At 39.9% G+C, this 23535-nt stretch overlaps 1 protein-coding gene across 2 annotated transcripts; it reads left to right on the forward strand.

Annotated features, from left to right (window-relative positions):
* The first annotated feature begins 541 nt into the window (after window positions 1–541).
* TMOD2 (tropomodulin 2 (neuronal)) lies at window positions 542–22780 on the forward strand. Of its 2 annotated transcripts, XM_010287576.1 has the most exons (9): window positions 542–749; window positions 2536–2692; window positions 13974–14096; window positions 16211–16297; window positions 18974–19104; window positions 19726–19833; window positions 20107–20250; window positions 20579–20723; window positions 22746–22780. In XM_010287576.1, the coding sequence occupies exons 1-9, from the start codon at window positions 624–626 to the stop codon at window positions 22778–22780; spliced, it is 1056 nt and encodes a 351-aa protein (XP_010285878.1). In that variant the 5' UTR covers window positions 542–623. The 2 variants fall into 2 exon arrangements, with proteins under 2 accessions (XP_010285878.1, XP_010285879.1); XM_010287577.1 differs by lacking the exon at window positions 19726–19833.
* Window positions 22781–23535: the final 755 nt, after the last annotated feature.

Here is a 23535-nt window from a genome sequence, read left to right on the forward strand (position 1 = left end):
AATAAGACTACCAACCAGCATACTTTAAAGCTGCCGAGGTAACCACAACGTACCAAAAAGCCAGCCAAGATGATGTGGGTAAGCTTTCAGCCATCAGCAAAGCTGGGATAAGATAGAATACCTCAAGGCATAACATTTTGTTTCTTGTTTGTCAGCACTGGACTGTTTTCTGTGACTGTGCCACTTTCTTCTGCTTTTATCCAAAAGAACAAGCAGATACTGTTGTTTCTAAGCAAATTAAATAAAACAGATTTGCCTCTATGGAAAAGGAGAAGTTCCCAATGTTTTTTCTCATCTATGCCTCAAAGCTTCTCTTTGCCACTGCACCCATGAGGTTCCCAAGCGTACTGTACCCTTCCTTGCTATTCCTCGGCTACTGCTGCACAGGCAGCCCCAGTGCTTCCCACACCCCCTCCACTGAACCAGGACATCTTGCTGCTTTGTTTTCATTAATAAAGTGTAAATGTGACTCTCAGCATGCGGGCTCTTTAGGACTGTATTAGCTCAATGGAGATACTCATAATGCTTTCTTGTTAACAGTGAGTGAAGCCGCAAGAAGCTCAGTACTCCTGGATGGTTGAAATCTTGAAGAGCAGCGTCGGTCGAGCAGTGCAGCAGAAGCCATGTCTCTGCCCTTCCGAAAAGAGTTGGAGAAATATAAGAATATCAATGAAGATGAAATACTCAGCAAACTCTCAGAAGATGAACTGAAACAGCTAGAGCATGTTCTTGATGACCTTGATCCTGAGGTTAGTAATGGGGACTGGGGAGATCATAGTTCAAAAGCTGCCTATTATAAATGCCATTACTGCCGCATTTTATATTTGTATTCTGTTGCAGTAGAGGCAGTTACCCTAAAGGATGAGCAGCTCAGCTAGGGACATTTTGGGTTTATTCCTGCTAATGGTGTGCTACTTGCTTTTGTACAAGTGTGTCCTTTCTCTATCCCTTGTCTATTTAGACACAAGCTTGTCTGCAATCTAAATCTTTAATCATGTTTGTACACTGCAGCACGATGAGAAGCTTTTTATGGCTGCTATTTCTGAGCACAGCAGTAAACAAACAAACAAACAAACAAACAAACAAACACTAGTGAAATAAGATCAAATCTTTCGAACTTCTGAAATCTGTTGACTATGTCATTCAGCACAGATATTTTTAGCTGAAGAGAATATGTTTAGGCATGTTATGAAAAATAAGAGTCAGCTACACAACTGTCAGTTTCTAGAGAGCGAGGATAATTTGGGTATTTGAAGACACTCTCACAAAGAATTTAAAGATCGCTGTCCTAGGAACCACTCAGTCCTACAATGATGAGGTTACAGTCACAAGCATGCTGGTTGGGAATTCTGACTGTACCTATCCCAAAAGCTTCTAAACTGATGGAGGAGTTTGAAACTGGCAGGTAAACTGGCAGATAAAATTCATTCACTCTGGAGAAAAAACAAATTTGAAAAAATGCAATAAATTAAAGCTCCTAGATTTATAGCACAAATATATCTGGACATTAAGGGTGGGCTTTACTGTTCTCTCCTTCCATGCTGCCACTTCCCTCACTACTACCACTTCTACAGTGCATTTTTCTGGTATTTTCAAGTATCTGGTGTCTCAAATGGAGACACAGAACATTCAAGAAAAAAAAAAAGGCCACAGTGCATTTGTAGTCAGGCTACATACGTGCAGTAAATTTGTAGCACTCTCGGCACATTTGTGCATGCACAGATAAAATGTCTAGTGACTTGAGTTCAGTGGATGTGCTCAGGATTCACTGGGTATTTGCCACGGATCAGACTTACCGTGCGTGTTCGGGCCAACGATGAAGTGTTTCTGCAGTACTCTGGGGCATCTTCAACATGTTGGCTTTACTGCACATGCACTGGAAAGTCCATGTACCTGTATTCCTTTCTGGGATTTCCTGGACTGAAATGTGGGAGCCTTATGCATCTTCTTACATTATGGGATGCAGATGCAATCGCATGGTCACACAGCTACATGTTTAAAGTGGAGCTTCATCTGCTTTCTTCCTGCATGCTCTAAATAGCTGAAGTCCACATAATTCACCAATTACTTTCTGCGCGTGCCATTCATTTCTGAAGTCCAAGAGACATCTTCTTCAGAATGAAAGGAATTTTTGAAAAAATAAAGAAGAGAGAGAGTAAAATGGGGAGGAAAAAGACTAAATGAAGAGAAGAAAATGCATAGAAAACTTACCCTGGCCTATTTACCTGGACTGAAAACTCCGTGGTTACAATATGCGTAACACAAAGGGCTCTGATCTTGCTCAGTTCTTTGGTGCTGTGATTGTAAATATGGTTAATAAAAATATTAATAGGTGGTACAATCGAGAAGCCTGGAAGATATACTGGTTTTAATGGCTACATTTAGGTAATGTATGTTATTGCCGTCACCGAAGAGCATTATGTGAAGTAACACGCAAAGAATGGTTTCACTAAAAAAACAACATTATTGAAATGAAATTTGGAATGGTATATGAAACGGCTGCATCTCCATTACGTGCCTTCCTCTCTTTCACAGAACGCCTTACTTCCAGCAGGATTTCGGCAAAAGGACCAGACCACTAAACCTGCTACGGGCCCTTTCGACAGAGAACGCCTGCTCTCGTACTTGGAGAAGCAAGCACTTGAGCACAAAGACAGAGAAGACTTTGTACCATTTACAGGGGAAAAGAAAGGTACCATCCGTCTCCGTGTCGGTGTTCAGTAATGGACTGCCTGAGCGCAGGCATCCACCATGCCTGGCCTTGTTGTGGAATAGGCTGGGACAAAAGAGGTGGAGGCTGTTACTGTGCAGGGTGAAGCTCAGGACTCAGATCTAGAGCTGTCGTAGCAGGAGATGAAGTGGAGGTTTTATCTGCAGTGTAGTGGTCTGCCTTGCTACTCTGGAGTTATAATGGCAGGTTTTGTCAGGCCTGTTGGTGGGTATGGGAACACAGGAACACAGTCCGGCAAAGGGCTCCATCGGCAGCTCCCAGATCAGCAAGTGCCTCTATCTGCAGTCAAGGATGGGCAAGGGTGGTGGCCTCGCTGACCCCACTGGGACTGCTCCCACGTTAAGCATTAGGCCCATGCAAGGGCACTGTACGGAGGGAGGTGTTCAGGAGGAAACATATTAAATGCCTTTCTAAGTAAGTATTGCCTACAGTTGCTGTAAGTAACAGCTCGGGGAATACACTTACAAAAAATAAGTATTTTTCCAGTTGTTTACTAGCACATCTGGCAATGCTATTCATGCAGACAGTTTCTCTGCTTCCCCTTGTCCTACAGCTACAGGAAAAAAGGGAAAAACAGGAAAACCTAATTCTAATCATTCAAACATCAGTAGGATAACCTTAGGGCAGGAACAGTTGTATTTTTAAGCAAACAGTGTTGCTTTAGCACCATTATTTCCTTTTCCTCATGTATATACAGTGGATAAAAATGTCTACCTCAGGCCACCCCTTCATTCAAGAAGGAACTTGCTACATCTGGGTCCATTCCTGGCCATCTAATGAATTTGCCATTATTTCAATGGGACCTGCTTAAGGGAAAGCAGATATTTCAAGAAAGTCAAAGGCAACATTTTTTTACTTTATGTATCATTGTCAAAGATATAAAATGTTATTTGCAGGCCAAGAGTTGTTACTGTCATTACATTGTGTTCTTAGTCTTTGAAACAATGGTTTTAGACAAATGAGGAATTTTTCAGCTAGACCTGATGTGTGATTTTATCATGCAGCATATTCTTTAACCTACATTTTCCTCCATCATAACTTGCACTTACTGCTATTCACAGGGTGATCCTGCCAGTAGCAGGAGTGATCAAGCTCACCTGTACAGAAAGGAAAACGGTTTACTGTAGTGTGAATTTATTACCAATTTTTACCCTTTTCCAGTCTCGCATATACCACTTGTATCAGTGCAGTACAAGTTACTGCTTGCAGGTGTCTGCATATTTATACTAACATCTTCAGTCAGGTCTCACCTTACTGATATTTACCGACTTAGAGCTAAGACTTTGCATTTTGCACTGTAGTCATGACTCAGATCTCCAAACATGCCTGAAACATAAGTACACAAAAAACCAGTGGTGCGTGGAATTTTATATACCCATAGGACTGGCACTCGATCTGTACAAAACTGAGCCCTGTATTGTCCCTGACAGTGTTATTGTAGGCACCGGCCTGTTTATTCTATTTCAGTTTTCTTTTGATGAGGCTAAAGCAGTATTATTCCTACGTTTGCTTCCAGATGCCCTTAAAGTGCTTATTAGTGTTGCTTAGTGATTCCTGGTGTCTCTGATGTGGAAATACCACTGCTTTACAAACACAAATAACCGCACGTCACTTTACTCTCATCACAGAGTGAACTCAGCCATGCTAGCATTTAAAGCTATTCTTACTTTGTTTTTTCATTCATTGTGATCATTTACTGCAAAATTATAATTTTAAGAATTATCACAATTACAAGGTTATGACAGCATTTTAGTCCAAGGGTATTATTCCCTTAATTTCTCCTGACAAAATCCTCAGTATTGGCTTTAGCAGATTAAGTCAAATGAAAACCACCACATATTCTGTGATTTGTGCAGTCATTTTACAATTCCAATCTAAACGCAAGGAATTCTACTAAATTTTCTTTGAATTGAAAGGCCAAATGCCATGAAAATACCCTCGTTCCTTTGTTAATATTAGAAATCGCTGAATTAACCTGAGATCTGTATACCTGATGAGGTCCAATACCTTGACAGTTGAGAACTGGATGAACAGCACAGTGTCATTTTTGTGCTGCTTTAAGGGAACTGGCTCTGAGTTCTTTGGCTGTTTGTTTTGAGCTTGATCCCATATTGGTACTTGAGTTTCTCTTCTGCTGCCCCCAGCTTGCTTGGCAGGAGGGGTCCTGTGGAAAGACCACCAGACTTCAAACACTGGGCTTCGCTGCCTCCTTTTCTTGTTCTCCTTCCTCCTTGCTCCGCACTGCTAAGACTTCTTGCCGAATCTGAGCCTTATAAAACATATGATTGAGCTCTCCATCTGCTAAATGTACTGAAATCTTCCTATGAATCGTGTGATAATTCTGCCAGTGAGGTGAATTTGGCAAAACATGATGAATGTCACATACAGGCCACGTGTGGCTAGCTCTGGATCTTAGAATCCATGCTTTTAACTGCAGCATTACTGGTTTTGACAAGCTCGATTGAAGAGACAATAACAGAATGTCTGTATTAAAATATTAGTGACATGATTTTCATTTGTACCAAGATATTTTCTGTGCAAGGAAATAAAGCAATCCGGCAAAGACATTTCCAAGATACATGCTAGATTTAAAGTCACTTTAATTAGAGAATAATTAGTATTCTTCCAAGCTCAGTAATTAGCTCAGGATAAATAATTTACATTTCTAAAATGTATCCTCAAAAGAAACTAAAGAAGAATATCTCTTGAGGAAGAGCTTATTCCTCACCTTCTGCATGTTGACGGTCTCTAAGGTGTAATTACAGATCGGTAAATATTTACATGATTACATTATATTATATAGAAGCCTGTTAAATTGTTTCTTTACATTAAAGCAGCACTATAATGTAGCCATACTGTAAATAGTCCCTAATTAATTTTACACTAATTCTGCTGGTTAAAAATTAAGTTCTGGGGCAGCTCCAAAATGCATCCAGTTGTGTATAATTAGAAACGGGAGGTGTTGATGTCAGTGTACCATTTGGCACTATTTACCACCTGGGACCATTTGTGTGTCAGTAGGATTAGAATACATCAAGTGTTGGTTAAGCTTTTGTCACTGTTTTGTACTTTGATATTTTTCTGCCACTTGGGAAAGTATTTATTTTTTTCAAATTTAGGAAGTGGGATGCTTCTACCAAATGTTAAGTGACATTTCTACCAGTTCTTATGGTTATTATGCAAAGCTGATACTGTCTTGAAAATTCAGTGATGAGCCAAAAAGAAGGTGGCATTTAAAATATCCTCCTTCCAGAATAGTCTGTGATACATCATTATTGTTTATCTAGTGTCTCTACCTCTCTTTTTTTGTGTTAATATTTTATTGGAGTGTTCTTGATGGAAAAGCAATACCAAACAGCTGCTGAAGGACAAAATTCAGTTGCCTACATTGGTCTCTATATGCTGAACACCGCCATCAGGTTTTGATTGTGCTACAAAACAAGCCAAAACAAATTCCAGAGCTGACAGGGATATTCAGAGTGGTTAAAACACAGGAAGTGTTAAATATGAGCTCAAGGTCGGGGACTGGTTGTGCAGGGAATTGCCTTGTCTTTGATTGTAGTCGTGGTTTTGAGAGGCTGGAAACGTTTGGCAAAAACAATCAAACGTATGGCATGCATTAGGGTTTTGGCCCTCTGCCGTATTTCAGCTTGTTAACATACGATGTTAATTGCTGTACAAAAAGAAGGTTTTAAGCCTGTATGGGATAGCTCTCAAATTTCAACGAAAACCCAAGTTTTGCACTTGGGGCCAGAGCGGCTGCAGCCCGACAGGCGCACACCCAAACTGGCCATCAAGCAGTTTTTTCAGACCGCTTTACCCCACATTCTCCCTAACACAAGTCAGGGTTGGGTACTTGGTTTGAATGTCCCCATGGCGAGTGTTTGCTCCCGTTGTGGTTTGCAAATGATCTGGTGGCTTTCAGGAACTGTTGTGCAACACAGCTGTTAATCAGCCATTCCCACAAACAGCGGTTCCTTATTAATGAGCAATGGAGGTATAGGGAGTTAGGACTGATAATTGTAGCCATAGTGATTGGCAGTTTGTAAGTGTTTATTTTATGTATTTTTGGATTAGTTCCTACTTAGGATAGATATTCTAGAAATCCTTATGTAGAACCTGATGAGCTACAGAAGTTACTTAGACTGACCCACTGCGTTTAACACATATAGCTGGAACAGCCAGTTATCACACTTAGATCACTGTGAAGCCTTTTCTGTATCATTTTCAAGTTCATGAAGGGTCCAGGAATAGAAGGAAAAAAGGGAGAAAGGAAGGGACAGTGCAGGCACAAAATATTAAAGAGCAATGTCAGTGCTGCATGTTTTCTCTTACTGAACGTGGTATGTACATCTGATCTCAGTTAAGATCTGAGCACTACTGTAACAAAAACAAAAGCTATTAACAACATTTCTGTTTCTGCTCTGTTGCAGTGGTTCTCTTAAAAACATACTAGTGAAATGTCATTGAAAAAAATTCTGTTGTTGTGAAATATCATTAGATACGAAGAGTTGGCCATGCCATTTTTAATTGCTATACGGATTGCTGTTTCGACCCTTCACCACTATCCCTGTTTTCTACAAGGTCTTCTGCTCCTTGCCAAACCATTTCATTTTGGATCCAATCCAGTTCTCATCAAAGTAATGGGAAAAACTCCAGTGGATTGGGCTATTATTATTTGTGGCTAGAAAGGGAAGGGCAGCACGCCTGTATGTGATTAAAGCTATCATTTTTAGCCAACTGATAAAAGGGAAAAGGAAGAAAATAAGGATGATTAAACCAGAGAACTTTTGGCCAAACCCGTTTTCAGTTGCTCTGGCAGAGACCATCTATCTTGCGTGTTGTGCTGTGCCGCACAGAGTATCAATATGCAGCTCTAGTAATAACGACAGTCATTTTCAGAAGGTCAAAATATTAGAGTAGATGCTAATGAGTTCCAATTCCAGTTTCTCTAACAGACTCTATATAAAAAAGTTAGGGTTTAGTTTAGAGACATGGTATCTATCTTGGATTGACAAAGGCAGTCTTTTCACCCCCAACGCTGTAATGTTTTTTTTAAAATTTTTGCCACCTTCTTCCTGTTCTTCAAGCGTTAAATTTAGAACCAATGTTTGTCTCAAAGCATTGAAAGTGCTGCAGCTGCTGACAGTAATGCCTCTAGCCAGTGCCTTTCACTGCTTGCTTTTGTAAGACCCTGTTTTAGTTGCTCATGACTTTGCCAAACTCACACAGTTCACACTGAAATTTCCCATGCTGAGAGTCTGCCTTGGGCTGAATTTTTGGAAAGTGTCAGCAAAAAGGACTCAGCTGTTTCCAAGAACAAGATTAGGAGAAAACACATTTTGTTAGCCATCTAAAGTAAATTTTTCCAGCTGTTTTTTTATGAGCTGCAGTGCCTCCATGCTTTGAAGAGGGGACTTGAAATGCCCTTTGCAATCCCCAGGGAAATACACTTGAATCTGAGATCTTCAAAATATTGTACTTTCTTGTACATTCAGTTGGTTATAGTGTTCTCCAAATATTCCCCCTGCAGTTGAGTATTAGTCATGTCCACAGAGCTTCTGCCTGCATGTGCAGACTGCACATGTCACAGCACAGCAGCACCCAGAGAGACCTGGCGTGGCCGACTGCAGGGTGCATGGGCTGCGTGGGATGCTCTTTGAAATTGCTCATCTGAGAGGCCACTGTCACACCAGACCCAAGGGCAGGGAGACTCTCCTGCTCTGACGGTGCTACCCTCACTTTGCAAGGGCACCATAAGAGAGAACAAAAAAAGAGTAAACAGCCGGCAGAGAGGCTAGTGCAGAGAGGTGGAGAGATTGGTTTTTGAGGACCTGTACAAATACGTTCAGGATGAAGGACTAGATGTGGCAGTCCTGGGGAAAGGAGGTGTAGAAGAGAGCAGTGGTAAGGAAGAGAGGGTGGAAGGAAAGGAGGTGGTGGGAAGGGTCAAGATTCAAAGGTGAACAGGACAAGGAGACACAGGGGATGCAGAAGGCATGGGAGGCAATGAGGAGAGGAACAGAGGAGAAGGACATGCAGGGATGGGAGAAAAGAAACCAGAGAGGAACATAACTAGTGTGGCATCTAGCTTTGCCTAAGTTTCCAGGTTCTTTGGTGTCCATGAGAACCTGAAGCCCAGCGGCACAGCTCGACTGTCTTCCTCTTCTGCTGCCATGCCACATCAGACATAAGAGCTTTCTGCTACTGTTGGTGACCAGGTTAATCCAGGTGGTAATCCAGAGGACGGCTACAGGGATCCTGACCATTGTGATAAGCCATGGGAGGGTCTGATGAAATTCTGGGCTTCCTTCTGTTTTAAAGATTATAGGTTGGCTTTTATTTTTTTTTATTTGAGAAAGTATACTTTTCAGAAGAATTCTTTAAAGGGTATCACTAAGGTGGCAGAATCACAGCACGCTGATCAGAGATGCTGCTGCAGTTTAACTTTGCTCTTTGTGTAGATGCATAATAGATTTAATAACTTTGGAAAGCTTAACTTTGCAACCTTCCTATTCCATTATCATAATTTTTAAGGCATAGAATGTGCACACTAATCCAAAAGTAACAGTACAGCAGCAGTTATGATACTGCATTTTAATTACTACTAGCCTTCAGCTTCACACTTATTTGAACTTGGCCCGCTTTCTTCTTCCTAATACAAATTTTATTCCTGGTAAGAACTAGTTTAGCTCCATTTTCATAGATCCTCATAGAGGAGTTTAAGGAAGCTTCAAAAGAAAATGTAGTGCAAAATGGAAAAAGTGAATCAAGTGCCTGTGATTTGTGCAAGGCGGATTTCCAGGGTAATTGAGTTTCACTTCTAAGGTCAGTGTAGCATACTGCAATTGAGAATAAACAGGCACTCACTGTAGTCAGTGATTCATTGAAAAGTAAGAAGTTCTAACTGTAGCCAGTATTTTCTTGAGAGTACAATAATCTGAACTTGCTTTACAATCATGGCAGAAAATGCATTTGTATTATAAAATTAAGAAATTATCCTTAATAAAACTGATTTTAAATAAAAGGACATACACTAAACTATAAATGAAGATGAAATCCTCAAAATGTTTTTTAGATTGGACACACTAGTAAAATCCTACCAACTATGCTATTCGAATTCCTCCCCCTGCCCCTTATATAAAAATAAACAAATAAACTTACTTCAGGAAAATACACATGAAGCAGTTCCCTGTTCAGTGAATACATTTTCCTATAGATATGTATATGTGGTTATGTAGTTAACTATTGTACAAAGAGATGGAGGTAGGGATATGTCTCATTTCCTTGCTTTACTTTGACATTGCTTTAATGGTGGCATTTCCATAATGTGGGAAATCAGAGCTTGCTGAAACCTAGTGGCAAAATTACATCTATGGTTTTATAACTGTACCCAGCATATTTCTCTTTTTCATAGAATTTATTTTCCTTTCATCTCATTCTGCATTTCTTTGTCTCTCTGTAGTTCTTTTTTACTGAATCCTTATCTCTGATTTTCAATGGATTTTTTCCTCGAGCCTCTTTCGAGTAGAACATGAACCATATCGTATTTCAATTTGAATAGAAGTTTTGCAGGGAGTGAAAAGGAATAGGTCTGCTGTTAGACTGAGCCAGGACAAATCTCTACGCGCTGCACTTACAGTTAGAAAGTCCCTAGGTTATAATAAGCTGCCTCAGTCATCATCCAGGTCACCACAGGCACTTACCCCAATTTGACATAAAGAAGGGAAGAATTGCATTGATTTATGCTTAAAATTTGATGTTTAAAAAAAGCACTTTGGATTCCAGATATTTCAGGTTTCTATGGATGTGTAAAAATAAAATTATATTTTAATGCTTACTATTCTTTTTTCACCAGAATTTAATTTTGTTTTGTAGTTAAACACAAGAATATACCACATAAATGTATTTTTGTACATAAATTATTTACAATAATGTAAACATTATCTTAGTGGTGTTAACACTGATGTAGCTCAAGCATGATACGTTTAAACATAACTTTTGTCACTGTGTTTTTCATTGGTAGAAAGATAAGCTATTACTATTAAGACTTATCACAGAACATTAGTATATTCTGGAGTAAAAATGTAACAGCCAACATTAATTATACCATATGGAATGTTATAATAAAGTACCTTCTAAAATACAGTGTAAATATAAAGAGCACCAAGAGCAGCAGCCTTCTTTACAAATCTCACTTTAAATAATAAAATGTCACTCTTCTTCCAAAGAATAAATTTTAAATTTAAGCTGGACCATTGAAACAAGCAAGCCACAATCCATATTTTATTTTGTCAGTGAATTCCATGATGGCACTGTGTAATGAATTTACAACGTACAAATGTGGGAGGGACCTCCTGGATCTTTAAACTCTGACCTTAAAATAATGAATGGTTGACAGCCATCTATAAACACAGATGCACAGTTTTGCTGTTGGTGGACAGGTAACGAATTCCTAAAAACGTGCTATAAATGCATAAGCTCTCCTAACCTCTATCTGCTGTGCCATAGCACCTTTTCACAGTGGGATAATGCAAAAGAATGTTCTTATCTAGATAGCAGAAAAAAGAATATTTTTAAAACGCCACTGGACGCAAGCAAGACCCACATATATTAAAGATATATATTATCATCTTTGACATGACCTTGCCCCTTTAAATATTTCATATAACCAGTAATAGAGTTTTTTTCTGACACATTTGCCAAGAATGCTTTAAATGAAACTGTCATTGGGAGTCATATACACATTTAAAAAGATTTGGGCTGCCATCCAAGAATTACATATGCCTGAAACAAATGCTTAAAAATGGCATTCCTATATATGTGAACTGCATGGAAAAAAGTATAAGCCTGTACTGGTTTCCATTTCCCCTGGATTTCTTGCTACACAAGATACTTGGCCAATCCACATCCAAACTCCACATAGAAGGACCAACTGTAATACATACCACGTCCGGTTTACACAAGACCCGAGGTCCTGCATCCCCTTACAATGCCATGTGTGAAAGTATAGACTTCCATCCGTATTTGTTAACTTGCTGGGGTCTGGGTCTGTGAAGAATCACTTACTGCCTGATGGAGATGTTTCACGCGAGCTATGGCTCTGTGGACTATAGCTTTTAGTGGATAGCATTATCAGTCAGATAAAGGTAAGTAGGATTCCCTCAAGATCTCAGATGACCTACTGATGACTAGAAACTCATGTGGAATCACCAGTGATCTGAAAGGAAAATATTTTATGGACAGTGGACGTCACTATTGATTGTTTACTCAGATATTCTGATTAACTTCAGTCTTCTAGCTTCCAACATAGTCATGAATTTTTTTCCTTATGTGTTATTCTTACCACTCAAGCTGGCATCAAGTTAAGTCTTGGTCAGTGGTGTCTAGAAGCTGCCATCTAACAGATGGCCACCTTCAGATTAGGTGGTAGTACAGAGAGAGTCTGAAATCTTAGCACCTGTGCTGTTATGAAATCTGGGGAGGATGACTAATCTATCTTCACAGAGCATTTCTCACCCCAGATTTCCACTTGACTTTTGTTTGATATTGCTAGGATGGCTGTCTGATTCATATCACCCAGTGCATGGTGGAAGTGAAAATAATTCTTACCTTTGGCCCACAAAGGTTTCTAGAGGCCTCCTCTCAAAAAAATCAGTTACGTAAAATATCACAGGAAAAATGAATCATAATATGATACTACTTTGTCTTTCTACATAACCTTCTGTCCAGTTTTGTACTCAGAAATTATTTAGCCTTGGTAATTTGAATCCTGCGTCAGTAAACCTTGAGAGAGTTTCAGAAATTTCCATTAACATTTTTTTCTGAGCTTATTCAGTGATCTCAGTCATGGAAGCTGACAGTACAGAAATTGCTGTAGACAAACTTATATGAAAGAGATGAATGAATTGGGTATTATCTACATGAAAATGATACGTTGGACCATAATGGGGAAAAATTGAGCCATAAAATTGACACCAAAAAGGGTGTCAGTGTTGAAAAACCAGAGGGAAAGCATCTGTAATTCTACACTAAATTTATTAGTGGTAATAAAATAATATCACTAATAGAGTTAAAATTAAACTAATTTAGACACATTTGAGAAAGCCACATGATATGCTTCATGCATTACATCTGGAGTGTACAAAGCTGCACAAAAAGACCATTTAAAGTTGACAGTGGGCCAAAACCACCTGCATCCAAAGGTCATCACAGGTTCATTACAATGGGATTAACTAAAGCCTGCTTGAGAAGTAGTTGTTAGGGACAAGGTGAGGGGAGCCGCTCTGCAGTGGACAGTAGAACACGGGAATTCACAGAATTATTGTAGCAATGACACCATCTGTTGCATGTGGCATCATCTAACGTGTTACTGACTGTATGGGTTTGGTAGAGGAAAGCGTTGAGCGGGAGAAAAGCCACATGAAGTGCAGCCCTGGCTCTGATTTAAAGGGCCTTGCTCCAAGCATTTGCAGTTACATCGTCACACTGCTGAGGTGAACTATAATAGCAGGCTAAGGGAGTAGTCTGACTTTTTGTGTTGTTTCTGGATTTGTCCTACAGCTTTCTCATTTCAGCAGAAGGGCCGATGATCTCAGTCTTGGGGGAATATTGCATGGAAACACACACCTGCTAACCCCAATGTAACAGCAGTATACAAAGAGTCTTTCTTGGGAAACATGAGGCTCAGTTCAGTCTCTTCAGGCCTGCGCAGATGATCAGGATAAGGCTATTTCTGTGAATGATCATCAGGAGACAGAGGGGAAACACTCATGGAGAGGCTGGGAATTAAACTTAGTTACTGGAAAAGAACAGGTTTGCTGAGCATTCAGGCTCTTGTATGGAATTTGGTAAACTGAAAAGCTCTTGCAGTAGGATGTTTTTAACTACTTCTAGTGCCTCATTTAAATGCAGGGATGAAATTTCTGCAAGCTTTTCGTGTAGACTTGATTCTGCCTATTTAAGGCCACAGGAACTTCAGAAAAATCCCAGCTGTGACTGCTCCTGAGGATTTATTTTAGGAAATTTGCTTCCACATTAACAGTCACCAACACAGAGCAGAAATCCACACCTATTTTTAGACTCTTATGTGGAGGATAGCATCAATTAAGAAAGAGGAAAACATGCACTTGATAATATTTCCAAGCAGTTCCACTGTCACAGACCTATTCCCCCCACTGCCAGGAGGCAAAGGAGTTGTTCCAATAATTCATTACTAACTCTGGCTTTTTTCTGCTCTTAGGAAAAGTATTTATTCCTAAAGAAAAGCCCATAGAAACCCGTACAGAAGAGAAGGTCACCCTGGATCCAGAACTAGAAGAAGCCCTGGCCAGCGCTTCAGATACTGAGCTCTACGACCTTGCAGGTTAGATAACACATAGGTATGATCCCCCTACACGTCCAGTTCTTCTCTGCCCAGGCTTGCCACCAGGAGCATCTCATGATCATCTCTCAAGTACCTGTTTCACTATACAACAGGTGGCAACCTGTGGGCCACACATTGCCCATGAGGACTCCAAGCATGACTTAATGCTGCATTTTAGACTTCTCTCATCTACTTATGTTTGATGTGGCACTCAAGGGGAGAAGATGAACCAGCTAATGTGATTTAGGGGAAGGAAGGGTAGATGGTAGTTGCATTGTAGTGGAGACCATTGATCTTGCTACATCTGCATTGTTTGTAGCATACTATTGCTACCTCCTCTCAGCTCTCACAGCCCAAATGCCATGAAGAACTTGTTAGAGGATTCAATGGATGAAGATCCCACATCCATGAGAAAATTTGGAATCTAACCCCTTGAATCAGAAAAGTGGTTGCCAGATGATTAGACCTGGGTATCTTCACAACTTTTAATTATTTTCCTTTAATCCAGAGTATAACTTTATGTTCTAAAGTATGCACAAAGGAAATAATTTTGAAGTGTATCCACTTGCATAAATAACATTTGAACCTACAGTATAACAAAGGCCAATCTGTAGTTCTTGAGCCACCTGTGACTTTCAAGCAGTTTGTATCATGGGTATGTCATATGTTTATGCTAGTAAAAGATCATCATCTGAATCCCTAATTTGGGAAGAAGCAAACCAGCCAGAGCTGGTGAGATTAAAGTCAATGGGTCATCCTAAAACCCTGCTCAAACTAGTATTGAGACCTTCCCGTAGAACCACTGACACCTGCCTCATCCACCCTGCTCAGAGTGGAACCCAGAGAACCTGGGTTCTCTGAGGGCCATGGTCTACTTTTTTGGGGCCTAGTTATACAAAAATTTTGGTGGGAGAATTGCAAGTCTATTGAAAATTTTTTTTGTTTTCATTAGGAAAATCTACATGAAATATTTCAGCATGTTAGATTAATCTGAGTCTGGGTTAGATCAACGTTAAACTCAAAACTCTTGTAGCTACTATATCATCCTATTGAAGGGTTATTCTTGCCATTATCTTCTGTAATTCTTGGCTACACAACTCATTTCTGGATACATTAGTCTTGGCACTGACTGAAATGTAGTATATCATGGGATTATAATGCAGGTGGCACTTCTCAGGAAGTCTGAAGTTCATGGAATGAAGTTCCAACTTTTGCTCAGCTCTTGTCAGTATCCAGCCAGAAAATCATCTGTAACAGCAACTAAAGCAACAGAGTATTTATCTTTTTTTTTTATTATGGAAAAAGTAAAAATCTACATCAAGTTAATAACTTTTATTTTACAGGATCATGCATTAATTAAAGTCCAATTAGATAATTTATGGGAGAAGTATCAGCAAACAAAGCAGAGTTTATTCTCTGACACTATGGAAGTTCATTTGTACAAAACATAACTTTGCAGCTTCTTTTATGGAGTTTTGGTTCCTCTTATCATTTCTCTCATAATAGTTTATGTCCTCACTATTTATTTTAAAGTCCTGGAATATTTTTTTTTCCAAGCACATTAGCATCCATGTGCTTCTTTAAGAAACACCAGTGTGAATACCAATTTACTAAGCTAACCACATGCAAAGTCGAATTCTTCTTGAATATGCCAAACAGTACAACAAAGAGCAAAACAAGGTTCAGGTTGTATATTATGGAAAAAATTATTAGGAGTGTAGCACTGAAACAAGTCACACAAAGAGATTGTGGGATTTCCATCCCTGGATATTTTCAGGATGCAACTAGACAAAGCCATGGCTGACCTGGTTAATGATGGCAACACTCCCACTTGAGAGGGAGGCTGGACAAGACATGACCTGCAGTGGCTCCTTCCAGCTGGCATTTCTGTGATATGTGTACTACATTGATTCAGTTGTTCAAAAACTTACATTAAAAATGTCTGTATTTCCAGTATTTAGGCCCCTAAAGACTCTCCCTACAAGCAAGCATGACTCAGAGTTAATATTTTATAAAGGGTTTTTTGTTTGGGAAACTAAACCAGAATGTGTAGCACATTTTTCTGCACTCTTTGTTCCTGCTATTAACATTGTATCCTGTTGCTGGTATTTTAGCTGTTCTTGGAGTGCACAACATGGTCAACAACCCAAAATTTGATGAAGGAGGAGCCCGCAGTAAAGATGGAAAAGGAACCGTGAGAAGTAAGCAAGCAGATTTCTGTTGTGAGCTATATGTCATCTTTAGGGACTTGTACACCTATAGGTTGGGTGTATTGGTCTAATGTAGTGTAATGTAACTGGGCCTTGCCTTGACTGAACTAATTAATCATGAGGGGGAGCTCTTTAAAGTAAATATAATCTTAATATTCATTATGTATAACGACAACAGTACTATGCAAATAAATCATTCCTAAGGAGCTCTGTTTTCCTAGAGAGCAGTATCTGGCTCTGCAGAGGTGGTTGAAAGGATGGGAGTATTTAAGAAGCCGAGACATACACGTTTATTCCTCTTCAGTTTAGGCAGTGGACAGAAAACATAGTGAGCTGTAGCTAAGAGGTGGCCACATCCCAGGTCAGGCCATCTTGCCTCAAGTACCTACATGTACGCAACTGAAGAACAACTTGGAAGCACGGGGCTCGAATGTGGCAGAATCCCTGGCAGAGTCACATCAAGCTGCATTCACAGAGAGGCAAAGACCACGTGGATGTGCTCCTGCCCCAGCTGCTCTCTCTGATCTACCACCTCCATGTTAGCCCTGTGGCAGCGTGTTTAAACGCTGGCTGTTACACGGCTCCCTAGATACATGGGAAGTGTAATTGTTCAGGAAATCCCCCGTCAGAAGCAGCTGTAGTTACTAAAAACAAATCCAGAAATGTTTGCACTAAACAAACAGACCCTTGGTGAATCAGATCTTAGCTCAGCCACCAACAGGAGACTGGATGAGGGGAGAAATGAGTATGTCTGAATTCCAAGTTTTCAGGGCTGCCAAGCCTCCGTCCAGAGCTCATCACCTCCAAGCTCTGGGATATCAAGTGGGCTAAACTTTGCTTTTCAAGACAAAATTACAAAATGCCCTTTTCTCGGGAAGCAGTACTCAAAAAGTATTTTCTTGTAAGGCCTGAGAACCACAGCTATCTTTACCATGAACTTTCATTTCCATCCTTCTTTACTAAAGGGGAGGTGAGAAAGTAGACAGGACATTGTGTCACTTCATTTTTCTCAGGATTAAGACTGCCCTGCAAGCCTCCCCAAGTGGGGCCCTGTGAAAGCTGCCATCTATCTCATAACAGGCAACTGCATGCATTACTAATCCACATAGATTTCAGATTATTTTTGTTGTACTGAGTCAAAATGTGAGCTATGTGAGTCAGCTAAACTATGCTCCAATTGCAGACTTAAGAACCAGAAAAATCACCGTCCCGTCACTTTATTCTTTGGTCCGAAAGCATTACCTTTCCTTACCCAGATGAATTGCTTCAGTGAAAGAAGGTGACATCTCAAAAGCTGCCCATCAGTGTGGCAAAACAGCACCGTTATTAAAGAAAAAAGATAAAACTCATGGGAAGCGATGAGAAGCAGAAAGTGAAAAATACTGCTAACTCTAGGCAGAGTACACTGTGATGTTTAACCTGAGGACAGGGTGCAAGTCTCTCCCTAGCTGCCAGCTTGGCAGGGTGTTGCCACAACTGCAAAAAAATGCTTTGCTGTTTTTTCTTTACTTTCCATCCTTGCCTTCAAGATAGGGTGAATTCTCTAATATGCATTTTACCAGTAGTTTTCAATTTCCTACTCTCTAGGAAGGCTGGACGGTTATTCAGGCATATGTGAGGTCTCTCAGGGAATAAGTAAAAAAAAAAAGTTCAGGGTAAAAGGGAGCAGAATAGAAACCAGATCAACATTTGTGTATGACTTCAGCTCTACTAAGAGTATGAGTTTTAAAAAATATTTTTCTTTTGGCCCATGGTATGACATGAACTTTACCCATCGCACTGAACAGAAATGCATAGTACATTGAGACTTGAGCCCCAGTCTTTAAAATAACTCGCTGTCTGCAACATAAAATAAAAGGGTTTAAACATAGTTGTGGTCAGTAACGTATTCCTTTCTTGCCTCTGGTGGCTTGGGTGGTCAGGACTTATAGATTAATCTCCACAACTACGCGCGTGGGAATTAGAAATACTAATTGTGTTCTAAGCTATGATTTTTTTAATGCATCTCTAAGAATAATTATAGCTCATAACTGACATTAAAAACTGCATCTCTTTGGAGCATGAATACTCAAAGACTTCATAAATCTTGGTGCTGGCAGATGGACTTGCTTTTCATGCTTTGATAGCTTTATTATTTAGAAAGTGCAGATGTTGCAATTTTACAAGAGCTAATTGAATTTATAGTAAGGCTGATAGTATCAGCCTAGAGAAGGAAACAGAGGGACCTCCTGATCATGTTCCTTTATGTTCACAACATCTATAAATATTCCCAGTAACATAATGGGCAAGTTCTGAGCACCCCTTCCTTTACAGGTGTTAGACAAAGAACAAAGCAGCCCTTACAGTATGTTACATCCTATACAATAGTCTTTAAATCTGCTTTAGCTCAAATTAATTGTACTGGGACTTCTGTACAGAAAGGAGGAATTTGCCTGGGAGGATACTGCCCAGCTGCTGGGCCTGTAGCATCCAGTGACATGCTTCTGAGTGCACAGAAGGTGCAGTGGGAAGGATAATGGGGCCAATTCTCCTATTTCCAAGTGTTGTGGTTCATCTAAACCCTTTTTTGAATGCTACAGTACAAACCTAAATGGGATTTGAAAAGCCAGACTGTTACTGATGATGCCTGTTCCTCACATCAACATTTCATGAGATCTTGTGTTGCAGATGTGGTGAAAGGTGAAAAGGTCAAGCCTATCTTTGAGGAGCCACCTAATCCAACCAATGTGGAAGCAAGTTTACAAAAGATAAAGGCAAATGACCCTAGTCTCACAGAAATTAATCTCAACAACATAAAGGTAGATGCTGTGGTTTCATTTATGTCTTCATAGGAGAGTTTATTCAAGTATTTCCGAAGCCTTTGCCTTTTATCTTCAAATTTTGTGTCTGCTGTTCAGGAAAAGCAGGACACACAAGAAAGGGGTGTGGAGGGAACTGTTGTAGAGGCTCCAAGGTCATCAATGCCTGATATTGAATTAGATGCCAATTAAAAGCCCAAGGGGTGACTCCCTCTGGCTGCCTTTCTTTGGCAGATTGTAAAGCAGGATCTCATGGGCACTATATAATCATCACCAGCCAAATTCAATTAGCCCACATATGCAGATAGAGGAGGAGCTGGCATGCAGAGATTGAGCAACCAGCAGCAAAATAGGAAGCTAGCTCAGTGATCGGTCACGTGCTGGCATTGGCCTGACCCAATTAAAGGCAGTGCTGACATCGCATCCTAGCGCAGGCCTCCACAGGTCTCTGAAGGCCACTATAAGCAGAGGATGCTTTGTCCGTTCCGACATACTCTTAAAAGCATCAGGGATGTTTAATTTCCATAGACTGTAGCTATTGATCAGTTTGATGAGAATTAAAATCGGCATCTAGGGATATGACTAGCTTTCCTAATTACTGGATTTGTCTTCTTAATGCAGAATATTCCTATTCCAACACTGAAAGAATTTGCAAAAGCTTTGGAAAGCAACACACATGTGAAGACATTCAGCCTTGCAGCTACTCGAAGCAATGACCCTGTAGCTATTGTAAGTTTAAACACTGTTTAGAAAGAAGTCACAACAATTTTTAAGTAAGTCTTTGTCTGCTTTAGAATGCATTCTTCGTTTTCCCTTGCAGAATTTCCCTGTGACTATGCAAAGTAGAAGTGTAATCTATTCTGATCTACCTCTATGTTCTTCTAAGCCTATTTGTGTTTTATTCTTTGTAGGTACGAAGCCATGTTTTATGTTTTGTAGATTCTCTGTTATTCCTGACACTTTCGAGACATTATCTCATATTCCTTCTTTCTGACTCCTCAGGCATTTGCAGATATGTTGAAAGTGAACAAAACACTGAAGAGTCTGAATGTGGAATCCAACTTCATCACTGGGACGGGTATTTTGGCACTGATTGATGCACTGAAAGAGAATGAATCCCTGACAGAGATTAAAATTGATAACCAGGTAAAGAAAGAGCATTGAGTGAGTTCCACTTTTGTTTCCCTTCTATATGGATTCCCAGAGGGTTTTCCTAGAGGGCTCTGGCAAAGTCAAGGCAGCCTCTGTGGCTCAGTCATTCTGCAGCTCATGTCCCATGCCCATGCAACGAAACAGTGGAAAACTTCTAAATAAAGCTGGTCAAAGCCAAATATAAAACCCAGAGCAAAATCTCTACGGACAGGATTCCCTGTGTAGTTTGCAGCACAGGACTGAAATAACCACTTTTTTCTCTCTTACATGAAAAACAAATATTTTCTTTCCTTTTGGCAATGTTTCACCACATCACCAACAGAGGCAGCAGCTGGGGACAGCTGTAGAGATGGAGATTGCCAAGATGCTGGAGGAGAACTCCAAGATTCTCAAGTTCGGGTACCAGTTCACAAAGCAAGGTCCAAGAACCAGGGTAGCAGCAGCTATCACTAAAAACAACGATCTGGGTAAGATGCTGCTAAATCTACTCATCATTTGTTTATGTAAGCCAAGCCCCGACCTTCCTAGACACAACTCTTCCTGTCTGTACATGAGATTGAATTTTAACTCTACAACATTCAATCTGCTATATGTGAGGGGTGTTCTGGGAAGGGGAGTTACTTCAGCCTTTTCCATGGAGCACCATGGATTTCTAGCTGCCCTGTCAGCTGTTCTGGCCAGTAGGTAGAGATCCAAACCCATCCTGTCTGTTCCATGAACACAGAATTCCTCAATTCTTTGCCCTGCCCATGACAGACCAAGCCTGCCCAATGAAGGGAACAAAAAAAGCCTTTCTTGCTTGCGTGACCAAGTACAGGCAAAGCCTTCGTACAGCTTTGCAGGTTTTACCTGAGTGTGACATGCTCTACCTTGTGTGCTCAACACACAGAACAGGGAGGAGATGACTAGGCAGGAGTAGTTTACAGTAAGAATAATAGAAAAACAACTCCAGAGTAGAAATGATTAATAACAAAGTGGGGTGTCAAACCATGATGCCTTTTCTGGCTTCAGCTCAGGTTTCCCTCTGTGAGAACTAAGATAAAAGTTGAGCTAGAACACACTTCTTTCAACGGATACTTTTAATTTTTTTTTTTTTTCAGTTTTAATTTTTAGCGTACTTAAGTATTCCCATGATATACTATTGTTCCTGAAACTATTAGTGTCCTGGAATGGTATTTAAAACATTCACCAACAAAGAGAGAAGGACTTTTTTTTCCCCACTATTTAACAAATTGCCATTAGACATATACTCTGTACCTAATCTTAATTTTCCTGGTTTCGTATTGTATGGTTTTGTTCAAGATTTAGTAGGGCATGATACCTAAAAAATTCAATAAAATAAAATAAATGAAGCAACAAAATACTGAAAGCAGACACAAATGACTGATACTGCACTGTGGGCTTTGGAATAATGCAGTCTGTTTGCCAAGAAAGCACTATGAAATAAGCCTCCTGATAATAAAGTAACAGGATGTTTGTAGTAATATATTGTTGTTAATAACTTTCTGTAGTGAAAAGCATTTATTCATCCAGTTTTACTGGTTTTGTTCTGTACTTCAGCAGTTCAATATCAGAAACAGGACATGACAATACAACACCAAATTTTGTATCACACAAACAGGAGAACCTCACTAATCTTATCTGGTAAAGTCAGAGAAGACTCAATACATTTTTATTGTTGTATGGAGTAGGAAATGGTGCCCAGCTATACCTGCTCTATACCAGCTGTAACGCATCCTAAGTGCTGTAAAAATTCACATGGGACTGCCTGTCAAAATAATCCTGCCCTTAACACAAAGCTTGTCGCTTTCTGCTTTGCTAAATGGCAACTTCAACCTATTTTGTTTCTAGTGAGAATCCAGAATTAATTAATGTACTATCTGACGGCTGATGTGATTAGAGCATGTGAAGATTAAACAGATACTGAAAGGCCCAAAATGTTTTCCTTGTTGCCAGTAGTCACTGATATCAGTACTTCGGAATACTGTTTCTGTCACATTTATTATTATTTTCTAAGACAATATGATTGGTGCTTACCAATAGTAAAACACTTGTGCAATTAGAAAAGTTATTAATTTTTGATGCCTAATGCTTAAATAATCCAGAGCACTACCATGCAGACTAGAGCAGACCAGCATCAGCTTAGTTGGAACATTGTGGCTTTGGAAAGAACAATAAAACTGTAACAAAAATCTAAATTGAGCCACTGGGAGGAGGCACTGGAAATGGTGAATTCTCCATCACCTAAAACCTTCAGCTCAGAATCTGATTTTATAGAAAATGTATTGATAGGAACATTTGGTGAAATTCTACAGTCTGTGATATAGAAAAGTACAGTTTACATACAATTGTTTTGCTTAAGATCTGTTAATTATGGCATTTATGGACATAATCCTGCTGTTAGTGAGAAGGGAGTGTGTCAGTGAGAAAAGTCCTTAGGTTCTCAGGAAAGCAATACTGACTGCTCTTTTCTTGTTTTATTGGCCTAGTTCGTAAAAAGCGGGTGGAAGGAGAACGGCAGTAGCCACGCCATAGAGGATGCAAGGCAAGATTGGAGGGTGCCAACAACTGCAATCTCAGTGTTCACTGGTCAGAGGGAAGGCACTGGAAAACCATTGCAATGGGAGTTGCTCTTTTCTGTTAATGTCTCCTTTTAACGTTGAAAATGCAGTCTGTTCATTTTATACTTTCACAGTTAATTTAATTTTTATGAGAAAGATTCATAGTTGGTTTGATTTTAATGAAAAAAGTTTTACAGTATCTGAAGCCAATATGCAGAACCTTAACTGTGTTACTGAGCATACATAACATTGACACTGACCCTTGTTTTAGACAGTTTTTGATAGGTTAAAATATGAACTTGTGTATGGATAACGGGATTCTCTGCTGAAAATAGAAATTTTAGGGCCAAGTCCTGCAATGCCTTATGTTTGTGAATAATCTTTACTTATATGTGTATAGTCCTGCCAAACTGAATCCTGCGATGGGATGCTCCCAGGAGTAGAACTAGTAATGCCAGTACAAGTTTGCAGGATCACACCCTTGAGCCTCTCTCCTGCAGCTGGATCTCGGCAGCTGGAACCACATTGGAACAGCCCCCTTCTACCTTCTCAGGTCTCCACCTGTCCAGGTCCAAGTGCAGGCTCACACATAGATGTATAAACATTGTCAAAGTCTACTTGTTTACATAAACTTAAGTTAGGTGGATCATTTCACAATGTTACACTGATACTTGTTATTCTTACACCACACTGTAAAGTAATATTAGTGCTGCCAATC

The sequence above is a fragment of the Phaethon lepturus genome, unplaced genomic scaffold (assembly GCF_000687285.1).
Source record: "Phaethon lepturus isolate BGI_N335 unplaced genomic scaffold, ASM68728v1 scaffold2605, whole genome shotgun sequence".
Taxonomy (NCBI): Eukaryota; Metazoa; Chordata; class Aves; order Phaethontiformes; family Phaethontidae; genus Phaethon; species Phaethon lepturus.